The 11,910-nt window shown below is 48.0% G+C and overlaps 2 protein-coding genes across 3 annotated transcripts; one reads left to right on the top strand and one right to left on the bottom strand.

Moving 5' to 3' along the window:
* Positions 1-227: 227 nt before the first annotated feature.
* On the bottom strand, positions 228-11,368 carry LDHB (lactate dehydrogenase B). 2 transcript variants are annotated; one of them, XM_040061120.2, is made up of 8 exons: positions 11,196-11,368; positions 9,206-9,337; positions 6,240-6,357; positions 5,572-5,745; positions 3,601-3,774; positions 2,231-2,348; positions 1,283-1,406; positions 228-574 (listed from the first exon to the last, which is right to left on the bottom strand). In XM_040061120.2, the coding sequence occupies exons 2-8, from the start codon at positions 9,329-9,331 to the stop codon at positions 407-409; spliced, it is 1,002 nt and encodes a 333-aa protein (XP_039917054.1). In that variant the 5' UTR covers positions 9,332-9,337; positions 11,196-11,368; the 3' UTR covers positions 228-406. The 2 variants fall into 2 exon arrangements, with proteins under 2 accessions (XP_039917054.1, XP_039917056.1); XM_040061122.2 differs by lacking the exon at positions 11,196-11,368 and adding an exon at positions 10,698-10,885.
* On the top strand, positions 9,841-10,605 carry LOC120752100 (proline-rich protein 2-like). The gene has a single exon (XM_040062760.1). The coding sequence runs from the start codon at positions 9,841-9,843 to the stop codon at positions 10,603-10,605; it is 765 nt and encodes a 254-aa protein (XP_039918694.1).
* Positions 11,369-11,910: the final 542 nt, after the last annotated feature.

The following is an 11,910-nucleotide window of genomic DNA, read 5'->3' as shown; positions in this document are numbered from 1 at the left end:
CAGAAACCAGTCTGGGAATGAACCACACTTATGCAGCACCTGTGATGAGAAAAGCCTCACTGCAAGGTGGTGGTAGTGAAATCCCACCCATTCACTCTTACTACTTTGTTTCCAACCTTTTAGAAGGACACATCGAGTTTATGCTTCCATGCAGTCTGTGGCAAACACTAAAGGAGAATGCCAGAGTAAGGCAGATAATTTCCATACTGAAAAAAGACAACCAAGGATGCCTGAAAATTGCTTTATTTGTTCGTTAGGTTTGTGCGTTGCAGCAAGCGTAAGTTTAGCTACCATGGACAAAGTCTGGAAGAACACTGCATGTTAACCATTGAGATATACAGTGAGTAGAGCCCACATCTGCAAACAACATGCTGTTTTTCTATTGCTGGAACCTAACATTCACGAGTTACAGGTCCTGGATATCCTTCTGGACGTTCCACAGTGTTTCCGCACTCTTCCTCAGCTGGGTCACCTCATCGTCCTTCAGCTTTTGGTTGATGACACTTGTCAGGCCAGAGGCACTTAGGACAGAAGGAAGGCTCAGGAAGACATCATTCTGAATGCCATACATGCCCTGTCACAAACAAGAGAGATCAGACACAGGCCTGTCACCACAGATCTGTGGCTGGTTTATGCTGCAGGGAACCTCCTCAGAGCAGAGCTCAAAAACCATCATTTTACAACCTGCAGAAAAAATTCAGCCACAATGTATGCAAGAAAATAAATAGTATAGAGCTGTTTTGGCAATACCAAACAGCAGATGACAGAAACCCCACCTTCAAACCTCTCTCTCATTTTTAGTTCTATACAGCAGCTAAGAGCTGAAAAGATTCAGACACAGGATTAGGACAGGCCAACAGAGGGAGCAGCTCCCCCTGCTCAGAGCCCTTGCTGCAGCAGAGGCTGTGGAGCTGGTACAGACCACACGCAGCCAGTTACACCAGATACAAAAGGACAGTGGCTCCCAGAATCACAGCTGGGCTCCAAGAAGTCTTCCACTTTTACACTGAAACTTTCTTTCAAGGAATCTGCGTATGCCACGCATGGCCAAGCTTCGCACAAGGGTAGTTCTGCACAGAGAGCTGTATTTTCAGCTCCGTGCTTGTGACAGGAGTAGGCTGAGAGGTCAGCCTGGAACAAACAGCAGCAGTAAGCTGCCATTTGAAAGTCAAAGTAGTATTTTACAAAGCTTCCTTCACTCAGCACCTTGCTAATTGAGGCTATTTAGCTTGTCCAGGACAATAAAATGAGCCAGAGTGTCCAATCAGCCCCCAGTTCTTACCTTTACCAGAGTAGCCACGGAATGAACCCGGAACAGGTTCTTCAGCATGGTCTCACAGAGGTCAGCCACACTAAGGCCAATAGCCCAGTTCGTGTATCCCTTTAGTTTGATCACCTCGTAGGCACTGAGGAAACATTGAAATACAACTTCATTAAGATGTCTTCAAGCGAGTCACTGCAAATTACAAGTCTTAAAACCAGTGAATGTCAGCCATTTAACAATTTTCAAACTCCTGAAACACACTGTAAATTTTGGAATTAAAATGTCCAAGTTACACGTTTCAACATTAGAGGATAAAACATAAAACCTACATTATCCCCTATGCATTATAAAGAATCCTGCTGTTCTCACAGGATTAGCTGGAAACAAAATTAGCTCCCATCTAGGAAGAGATGTGTTAAGTAGAAAACCACACCTATATCTGACAAGTCAAGGGCACAATGGAATAGGCAAACACCTGGAGTCAAAGCACCACTACATCCTGAGGTTTTTAGCCAATATCTGCACACACTTTATCCCAGCGAGTGTTCACTCATTTCACAAAAGACAGAGCAATATGTAGTCAGCTGTACACAAACTCTCCGGCATCCATTAACAGAATTTTCCCCAATTTCAACACTGCTCACAGAAACACACTACCTTTTCCTCGGCTTGCGCCCTTTGAACAAAGCTGCCCATTGAAGAAGCTCCATGTGGGAAAATGGAGCACCCACAGCTCCAGGTGCTCCAGCACTTCAGTGGGTTTGTTATGCAATAACTTGTCTCCCTGAAGGATAACAAATCCTACCAGGAGAAATCCTGCATTTCTGTGTTTAAAAAGCCAATCCCACTCACTCAAGCAACCTTCTACCTAAGAGGGCATGAAAGCTGCACCAGAAACAGAGGCAGAGTGCAGACAAACTGTTGTCAGCATGGCATCCATCCACATTATCCCTCAGGTCATCATACCTTGCAACCACCTGCTTGTGGATCTCCTTCCAGTTCTCAGGATCTTTGTCAGTTCCCATGGCAGGATTCAGCTCCTGGAGGCAAACCCCTGCCACATTGATTCCGCTCCAAACAGCCACTGCAACAGAGGTGGGACATCAGTGCCAACAGCACTTGGCAACTCTCCCTCCACCTTTCCTAGCTAAAATAATTGGAAACAAAGTAGGAGCAGCCAAAACCACAACGGTTGAGGCAGGTTTTAAGTTTTTATTTAGCTACAGTTAAATCTGAGAACTCCCTGAGTCAAACATGTTTTAGTACTGGCACTTTAACAAAGTCACTTGTAACATGTGACAGCAGAACTTTCAGATCCTGGAAGTTTCTGAAGTCAGAAACATCAAATTCTAGTAAAAAGGCATATTTTAGTTACCCAGCCTTTTAGAACTGATTTTACTGAAAACTGCAGCATTTTCAGTTCCACTAATCAGTTAGGATTAGCCTTCAAGAAGTCTACTTATTTACACAAATAAGAGGGTAGCAATAGGCAAACTTAGAATATCGAGACAGGAATTTGCACTTCTCCCTGCATCCTGGGAGCTCAGAGGCAGGCTGTCTCTGCTTCTGGGAAGCAAGCAGGAATTTCAAGTTACTCTAAAGCAAAAGCAGCTGTGACAGTGACACAGGTTAAGCTCTGTATGCGCTCAGCCAAATTCTGCTTTCATTGCTGTAGGGCTGGCTGCAATAGCTGCTGCTGTTGATCAGACACTGTACTTTGATCAAATGCAATGGCACAATGAAGAGGTGGCTCCCTTAGAAATACACAGCATGAAAATATAAAGCAGTAGCAATCTACATAAACATTCTGCTGCAGCATTTCAGACTTGGAATACACAAACTGAATTAGGACAGATAAACTTCTTCGATTTCATATTTTAAGACTATCTTTGCTTTAAACAGCAAGGAGAAAGGTCACAAAATAACGTAAAGGATAATTTTGTCAGCCTGAATCTGGACTGCCAGAATAACAAGCTCTGCTATTGACCTAGCAAGTGCTGATACTGCTTTCAGAGGAGAACTGTGCTACAGGCTATGGAAAGGTACTCCAAAAACCGAGGATAAAGAGAAGGAGCGAGCTGTAACCCTCACAACACAACCTCACAAAACTGGCCTTTTTAGTTCAGGCTTTAATTGTACAGCCACAATCAATTTATTAAATATGTGTAGGTAGATTTCCTGTACTTCTCTCGACTCTAATCTACATAAAAATACAGCAAAGTAGCAGTTACTCAGGCTCAACTGCAGCTGTTCCTTCAGAATCCTGTAACAAACCTCAGGCCTCAACCTCTGATATGGTATTGCTCATTCCCAGGGAGGTCAGAACTGCTCCTTACCACTGGAATCACCGTGCTCTCCCAAGATCCAACCATGGCAGCTGCTTGGATGGATCCCAAGTCTCTCAGACATCAGATAACGGAATCTGGCCGTGTCCAGATTGCAGCCACTTCCAATCACACGGTTTTTTGGCAGCCCACTCAGCTTCCATGTGACATAGGTTAATATATCCACTGAAAGGAAAAGCATGCATGGCAAATGAAACTCCACTCACACCAAGAATGCCCCAACAATTACCTTACTGAGGGTAGCAGGGCAGTCAGGAGGACTCAAAACATGGTTGTGCTCACTAGTCAAGGAATTTTGGATCTGACTGTTTGGGAAATTAAAATGGATGCAGTGCTTGAAATTTTGAACAGTAGCTTGATGGGTCCCAAGAAAATTCGAGGAAGGTCTTCAGAGATTCAATTCCTACCAGCTAAAGTTGGACACACTTTTTTTGGTCACAGTTAAAGCCCCAGGGCATTCAGAACTGGGACTGATCTCCTATGGCTAAAACATTCCAGCAATTTCCTGGATAATGATGCTCCCTTCCAGTTCACCATCACAACAGGTTAAACAATTAACAATCAAAAGTCTGGGATTTACATGCTCTTTGTAGTCGGTAATTCCTTCAGTTTAATTTCTTGATTTGTGCACTAAGCACTTTCTGCATCTACCATCTCTGCAGCATGAAAAGCCAAATGAGCAATGTGCTTCAGTTGCGTGTGTTTCTAAAAATACAGTTTTAGGAAAAAACCCAAAGCTAGGTAGGGCAGACAGAAGGATGTGAACAGAGGGAAAAACCTCTAATCCACAGCTCAAAGCAACCACAATAACCAGGCTGCAGGAATTGACTCTTAACTCTGAGGAGCCAGGCAGTTCTCAGGAGGGAACACATTTGTGTACACAGATCTAAAATGCATCACTCGCTCTGCTCAGGCACCAAAGCACAGTTCACACCTCACAAGTGGCTTGTTCCCTATAGCTTTGGCTGGGGAAGGGAAGGGCATCAGGGTGACACCCCCAAAGTCCCTTCTCATGGGCTCACAAAGACCTTCACTATATAAGACTAGTGGACAAAACTCCACACATTGAGAAAACAAAGAATTATAAAAACAGTTCTGAAAAAGCAACATGCAATTCTCCTCCTGCAGCCGCTCTGCTGGAGAGAGGCCACAGGTTGAATTCAGCCTTGCTAGCACAAGAACAGCCTGATCTTTGTCTCAGTTTGGTTTTCAGGTAAGTGCTTAAAACTGCTGCAAGTCACTGTGTTTGCTCAGAACACTGGCTAATTGTACACCACCTAATTACTCAACCCCCAACAGAGCCTGCACTGGTTCCACTCCGCCTGGCTGTCTTTAAAAGGAGTCACTTCACCACCACGGTTCTTCAGTACTGGCTTCAGACCTTTAATTAAACAAGAGACAGTCCTACAGGGACACCCTACAAAGCACATCAGAACATTTACAGTCACCTTTAGACATCCAAATATCCAAGCTGTCTCAGTGCAGTGAGATACTTACAAGTGAACACACAAATATACATAATTAATTCTTTTTCTGTTTTAACTGAACTGTGGAGTACAGTCAGCTCTTGTTTCACCATAGGCTTCAGCATGCAAATTCTTTTTCCTGAAAATATAGCCACGACTACAGGGCAAGTTCTTCATGCTGCAAAACAGCCCTATCCTATCCATTCACAAAAGCTATCCATTGGAGATGAAAAATTTAAACTTCCTACTGCTTAAGCCAAAGTTTGCAAAGATCTTAAGCATTTATCACAAAGCATTCTTTTAAAATACAGACACCATTACAAGTTCTGAATAAAGAGAGCATCAGAAAGTACAGAGTACTTGTCTGTACTCTCAGATGTCCACGAAAAGCTATTAACTTTCAACAATTTGTATTTGAAGATATTTTCTGAGAACTAACTAATGTTTTTATCTTGTCAAACTAAATTTATAAGTATTTAGGAGAAGACTGCTTTACCAGGATTGGAAACCACCAGGATGATGCAGTTGGGGCTGTACTTGACGATCTGAGGAATGATGAATTTGAAGACATTCACATTCCTCTGCACCAGGTTGAGCCGGCTCTCCCCCTCCTGCTGACGGACTCCCGCAGTCACCACCACGATCTTGGAGTTGGCAGTGACGCTATAGTCTAACCAGAGCACGGGGGAGAAGATACAGAGTGTGTTTAAAATAATTCCACTAATTCCAGTAGCGTTGTGTTAATACAGGAGTTACAGGGAGCTTCTGCACTGTGCATTGCATTCAAACCCAAGACCACGAGACATCAGTTTGAAAGGCAGCACCATCTCATAACGCTGACCTGATGTATCAATATGTGGGTGTTGAGAGTACATGTAACCATTCTGACTCATGTTTTCACTATGAATACAATACTATTTCTTCTGCATACAGTTTCACTAAGATCCATTTTACTAAACAAGCCCCAAACTGTAAAGAGATGTAAGAGAGAGCCCAGCTTAAGAGCCACTTCCACTATGGTGTTCATCTGAACTCACCCCAACATACGCTTTTCACCTTTTGCAGTGCCAAATCCTAAGAGTTCTTTAGGACTGCACAACTAATTCTCCACTATTAAGCCAAGTCACAGAATATCAGTGTTGAATCAAAGAAACTGAGGTGCACCTTTGTCTGCCACGATCTTGTGAGTGTGAAGGAACACGCTCCCGTGCTGCAGGTCCATCATTTCTCCTTTGAGTTTGTCTTCCATAACATCAACTAGAGCAAGCTCATCACAAAGACCCTGAAAGCAACAAAATTTGGAGTCAATGAAGCAGCTCACATGCATTTCAAAGTTAACCCAGAGCTGAGCTAAATCACATTTTAAAGTAACAATGTTTCACCTATCTGAAAGCATCTCTTCTCTAAGTAAACCAGTACTATCTTTGGTGATCTGATGCATCTCACAAAGTCAGAGGCTACTACAGCACCGGGTCATGAAAACACTCAGCCTTTCCAAAAAAGGTATAATTTGTGGGGAGTTTGAGTGCACAGCTAACCCTCTGCTAGGAAAGCACTTCTTTAATTTACCTTTGGAAAAAATCTTTCAGAGTCATGGCAAAGACTCTAAATCTATCCAGCAAACAGGCCTGCTTTAAATATCTAAATATCTGAAAGAACACACCAGATAATTATCAAATAAGTATTCTCTTTCAACATGCCATCAGTCAATTCATTTCACAAAAATATGCAATGGGAACAGACTTCCTCGACACTAAAACTGAGAGAAAAAGGATTCTTTAGCTGTTTTTCTCTACAGGATCTACAGTGTGATATTTATGTTGCAGAACAGATTTAGCTCCCATTTCTAAATCAGTATGGTAACATCAATGACTTGTCTCTAACTGAGCAGGAACTAAATAACCAACGTGGAAGTTTTAGAGGCATGCAAATTTACGTATTTAATACCACACCAACAAACTGAAATCAGTATTACAGCCAAGCATCTTGCACAAGTCAAGCCCACATCATATTGGTCAGTAGTGGCTGAACACGAGCCAGCCCAGCTGGCCAAAAAGGCCAAAGGCATTCTGGCTCTATCAGGAGTAGTGTGGCCAGCAGGACCAGGACAGTGACTGTCCCCATGGGCTTGGCACTGGTGAGGCCACACCTCAAATGCTGTGTTCCCTCACTACAAAAATATTGAGGGGCTGGAGCGTGTCCAAGGAAGGGAACGGAGCTGAGGAAGGGTTTGGAGCACCAGGAGGGGCTGAGGGAGCTGTGGGGGCTCAGCCTGGAGAAAAGGAGGCTCAAGGGGAAACTTCTGGCTCTGCACAACTCCCTGACAGGAGGGGACAGCCGGGGGGGGTCGGGCTCTGCTCCCAGGGAGCAAGGGACAAGATATATGCTGTGCCAGGGGAGGTTTAGATTGGGTAGAAGGAAAAAACTCATCACCAGAAGGGTGGTCAGGCATTGAAACAGGTTGCCCAGGGAAGCTGTTGGTGTGTCTATAATCTCTTAACAATCTCTTGATGTGTTTATAAAACATTTAGATGTGGCACTTGGGGATGCTGGACACTTTGGATGCTGGACGTGGCAGTGCTGGGTTAATGGTTGGCCTCAATGATCTTAAGAGATCTTTTCCAGCCCAAATGATACTATTACATTATTATAATTCAGTTACAGGAACCAGATGGTTTTATTATAAAAACATTTTATACGAAAGCTTATAGTTGTGAGAGAGTAAAAGCAGAAGCCTGACTGAAATAAATTCCATGCCATCATCCATCCTTGAAGAATTTAAGACCAGTTCTTATTCTGGGTTTGGTGCATACTGTTCATTAACAGTAAAACTTTGTGCTTAAATATCTGACAACACAGTCTGATCCTGCTTGGCAAAGTGCATTAAATGAATGCTGAATTATGGTTCAGTTTGTGGTAACATCACCTGGCTCCCTAACAGGTTACAGCACTTCCAAAACAACGGATTTCAGACCATGAGAGGCAACCATGTGCTTAAAAATATAAATATAAATACCCACAATGACCTATCATTGTTTTCCCATTAAATTTCTTCTTCACTTGTTTTAAAAACTATTTGCCACTTTTGCATCAGTTTCACATTTAGTTCCACTGTGGCTGTTCTACCTGTCCATTCTTCTTTGCTCACAAGGGCTCATGAATATCAGCAGGTAAAAGGCCTTTTTTTTTTTTTTTTTAAACAATTAAACATGCATTAAAACATGCATCCTCAGGGTAATACATTGGAGAGTCATCTACAAACAAAATACAGCAGGTTTATTTGTACAAGCAAGATTTTTCATCTGACTGTGATCTACCTGATTTAAGATCTGCCCCTGCAAGGGGGCAGGGCATATCTGCTGACGCCTTCTTTTAAAAACAAAAAAAAAATCAGCAGTTTCTGTCTTTTCAAATTTAATGAATTCACAATGTTCTCTAAAAACAAAGTGCAAAGTACAAGACATCCTCGTTGATTAATAAGCCTTTGCTTTGCTCAAAGACTGCACCATGAGATTTGACAACAACATCCCACAAACCAGTAACAAGAAAAGTCATAATAACCTCCAAGTCCAGCCCTCTGTTTTTAGTTATTTAAAAACTAGCTAACATCTTTCTGGAAAAAATAAAGTCACATAAACAAGCAAAAAATGCTTAAGAGAAATCAAGAAGCCGCTGGAAGGGATAGCAGTATTTTCAGCTACTAGGGAACTAATTCTTTAAAATAATAAAAAGCAAACACTCTTGATTCCTATCCTATATTTCACCTAGATTTTTGTTCTGTCCCCATATTCTGCCCAGCAGAGCTCTTGTCACCAAGCAAACGCCAGCTTTGTTGTGGAAGAATAAAAAAATTAAGAAGAGAATGAGAAGTTTGGCAGAGGCTATGGAGTCATTCCTACCTACATTTTCCCAGCAGCCTGGAAAATCATTCTCCCTAAAGAGACATTTACTGCTAAGAGGACAGAAAGGTGAGACAACAAGGAGAGGCTGAATGCGGAGGTCAGGCTTGTAGGTCACTTGCTTACCCGAGCTGCTAATGATTCATCCCCGTGCCAACCTCCCAAATGTACCACCCTTTGCTAACACAGGCAGTGCAGAGGCTCGGAGAGCACGCTGTCCTTGAGCCTTACCCTTCCAAGGATGCTGATAGCAGAGGCCATGCCAACCTGGCCAACCCCCACAACTGTGATCTTGTTGTTGGGGAGTTTGGGTGCCTCTGCGATGGGGCTGATCAGCTTGTCCTTGACAGTGGCCATGGTGTTCTGCGAGTAGAGACGGAAAGATGTGCATCAGAGCGGGCCCGAGGGAGCCGAAAGGCATGTTCTGAATGGAGGAGTCACCTGCCACAGCCGGGTTTACGTAAGGCATTTCCAGGCACGCTGCCCTTGCTCACAGGACTCCTTCCCAGCCGCGAGTCACCACACACCACCCACACAACCATCCGCGGCCACGAGGCTCCGGGTCCCTGCCCTCCCCGTGCCCACCAGGGGCCGAACGGAGCCGATTCCGGCAGCGCGCCCCGCTAACGGCGCTCCCAGAGCCGCCCGCCGGAGGGTGAAATTCCATCAGCGCTGCGGGGCCCTGGGCATTCACCTCTCGGCGCACCGGGGCTCTGGGACGGGATTCCACGCGCCAGCCGGGCTGCAGGGAGCGGGCTGGGATCTCCCCGGCTCCTTTCCACGGGCCCCCGAGGCTCCCCGAGGCCCACGGCCGCGCCAGGCCGCAGGGCAGCCAGGGGCCGCGGCAGCACCGGGCCGCCCTGAGCATGGACGGGGACCAGCCCGGAGCCACAGCGCAGCTCCGGCCACCCCAAATCCCCGGGAGCCACAGCCCGGCTCCGGCCACCCCAAACCCCAGGGAGCCACAGCCCGGCTCCGGCCACCCCAAACCCCCGGGAGCCACAGCCCGGCTCCGGCCACCCCAAATCCCCGGGAGCCACAGCCCGGCTCCGGCCACCCCAAACCCCCGGGAGCCGCAGCCCGGCTCCGGCCACCCCAAACCCCCGGGAGCCGCAGCCCGGCTCCGGCCACCCCAAACCCCCGGGAGCCACAGCGCAGCTCCGGCCACCCCAAACCCCCGGGAGCCACAGCGCAGCTCCGGCCACCCCAAACCCCCGGGAGCCACAGCGCAGCTCCGGCCACCCCAAACCCCCGGGAGCCACAGCGCAGCTCCGGCCACCCCAAACCCCCGGGAGCCGCAGCCCGGCTCCGGCCACCCCAAACCCCCGGGAGCCGCAGCCCGGCTCCGGCCACCCCAAACCCCCGGGAGCCGCAGCGCAGCTCCGGCCACCCCAAACCCCCGGGAGCCGCAGCGCAGCTCCGGCCACCCCAAACCCCCGGGAGCCGCAGCGCAGCTCCGGCCACCCCAAACCCCCGGGAGCCACAGCCCGGCTCCGGCCACCCCAAACCCCCGGGAGCCGCAGCGCAGCTCCGGCCACCCCAAACCCCAACCCAAACCTCCGGGAACCGCAGCTCGGCTCCGGCCACTCCAGGCATCACCCGCTGACCACGCAGTGATGCTCAGCCCGTAGCAGCGGCTCGAGCCGCCTGAGGGAGAGGCGAAGGGCCGCCTGGGCGGCCATCCAGCACCCCCCATCCCGGAGCGGGGTCTCCCCGTACGCACCGGGCAGCGGGAGCAGCGCAGGAGCGGCGAGCGGAGCGCGGTGTGCGGCGCTCGGGCACTGAGCGCTCTGCAACGGAACGGGCGCGGGGCTCGGGGAACGAGAGCTCCGCAACGGAAGGGGCGCGGGAGCGGGGAGGGGAGAGCGGGGCTCGGGGCTCGGGCAGCGAGCGCTCCGCAACGGAAGGGGCGGGCCCGGCCGCGGGGCTGGGGGAGGTGGCGGCGGCGCGTTCAATCCCCGGCAAGGACGGAGCTTCAAGGATGTCGCTGCTCCGCCCCGGCCCCGCAGCGCTGCTGGCCCGTCCCGGGAGTGTGTCCCCGCCGGGTGCGGCGGTGCTGCCGGGGCCGGGGGTGGCCGTGAGACACCGGGCATTGGTGGCCTCGGCAGCGTCACTTTCACGGGGAACAACGGGGCTGTTGGTCCCTGGCGTCTCAGAGACACAAGCTTGGCCAGAATCGCTGCAAGCGAGGTTAAAATACGGCAAAGTTAAAGCATTTTACCTGATCTTTCGGGGAGAAGTTGCTCAAGCTGGGGATATCTCCACAGTCAGGGGTACCTGATTTGCGCTCGCTGATTTCTGCCCTGGGGCTGACTCCGGTTGGATTTTTGGTGGTTGGACGAATCGCTCCTGCAGGCACAGAGCGAAGCCTCGGCAGGAACAGGGGATGTAACCTGAGTCAGGCCAACAAGGAATGTAACCTGAGCAGGGGCGCCACCACCGCACCTCCTCCTCTCCCTCGGCTTCGGCCCGACCCACATCACGCTCACTCTATTTCGCGATACCCCAATAGGGCATCCCTTAAAAATGGTAGTGAGTGTGAATGTATTTTTTACGCCGTGTTAAAGTAATAAGCACATCCGGCACTGTAAGTAGCAATAAGAATCAAAAGATATTTTCCTCGGACCCACGGAACACACAAACTGAAAATCTGGGTGTATGATCGGCCACTGCTGCGGAGAAGAGAAGGAAGGGATTTCTTGAAATTTCCTCCAGGACCAAAGCAAACAAAATACAGAATCATAGCGAACGGTGTTTTCATCTACTGCTGTAACATTACATCTTTCTAGCTGTAAAGGAAGAAAGTAGAAACAAAACACTGAATGGTATGCAATTAGTTCAGCAGGGAAGAAACCAGAAAGCTTGAGGTTCCTCATCACACATGATTTAGTCTCTCTCACAAGAGGGAAAACACAACAGTAGATTCCAGAGTCCTC

The sequence above is a fragment of the Hirundo rustica genome, chromosome 4, assembly GCF_015227805.2.
Source record: "Hirundo rustica isolate bHirRus1 chromosome 4, bHirRus1.pri.v3, whole genome shotgun sequence".
In the NCBI taxonomy this organism is placed as follows: domain Eukaryota; kingdom Metazoa; phylum Chordata; class Aves; order Passeriformes; family Hirundinidae; genus Hirundo; species Hirundo rustica.
This window is presented reverse-complemented; position numbering and strand designations above follow the sequence as displayed.

What these genes read in the sequence shown, in the direction of transcription:
- LDHB (XM_040061120.2), bottom strand. Translation starts at nt 9,331, where the DNA reads ATGGCCACTGTCAAGGACAAGCTGATCAGCCCCATCGCAGAGGCACCC. An exon ending in CTATCAGCATCCTTGGAAGG is followed by an intron (nt 6,358 to 9,205) that starts GTAAGGCTCAAG and finishes TGTTGCTTTCAG; the next exon opens with GGTCTTTGTGATGAGCTTGC. An exon ending in CACAAGCAGGTGGTTGCAAG is followed by an intron (nt 1,407 to 2,230) that starts GTATGATGACCT and finishes ATGTTTCCTCAG; the next exon opens with TGCCTACGAGGTGATCAAAC.
- LOC120752100 (XM_040062760.1), top strand. Translation starts at nt 9,841, where the DNA reads ATGGACGGGGACCAGCCCGGAGCCACAGCGCAGCTCCGGCCACCCCAA.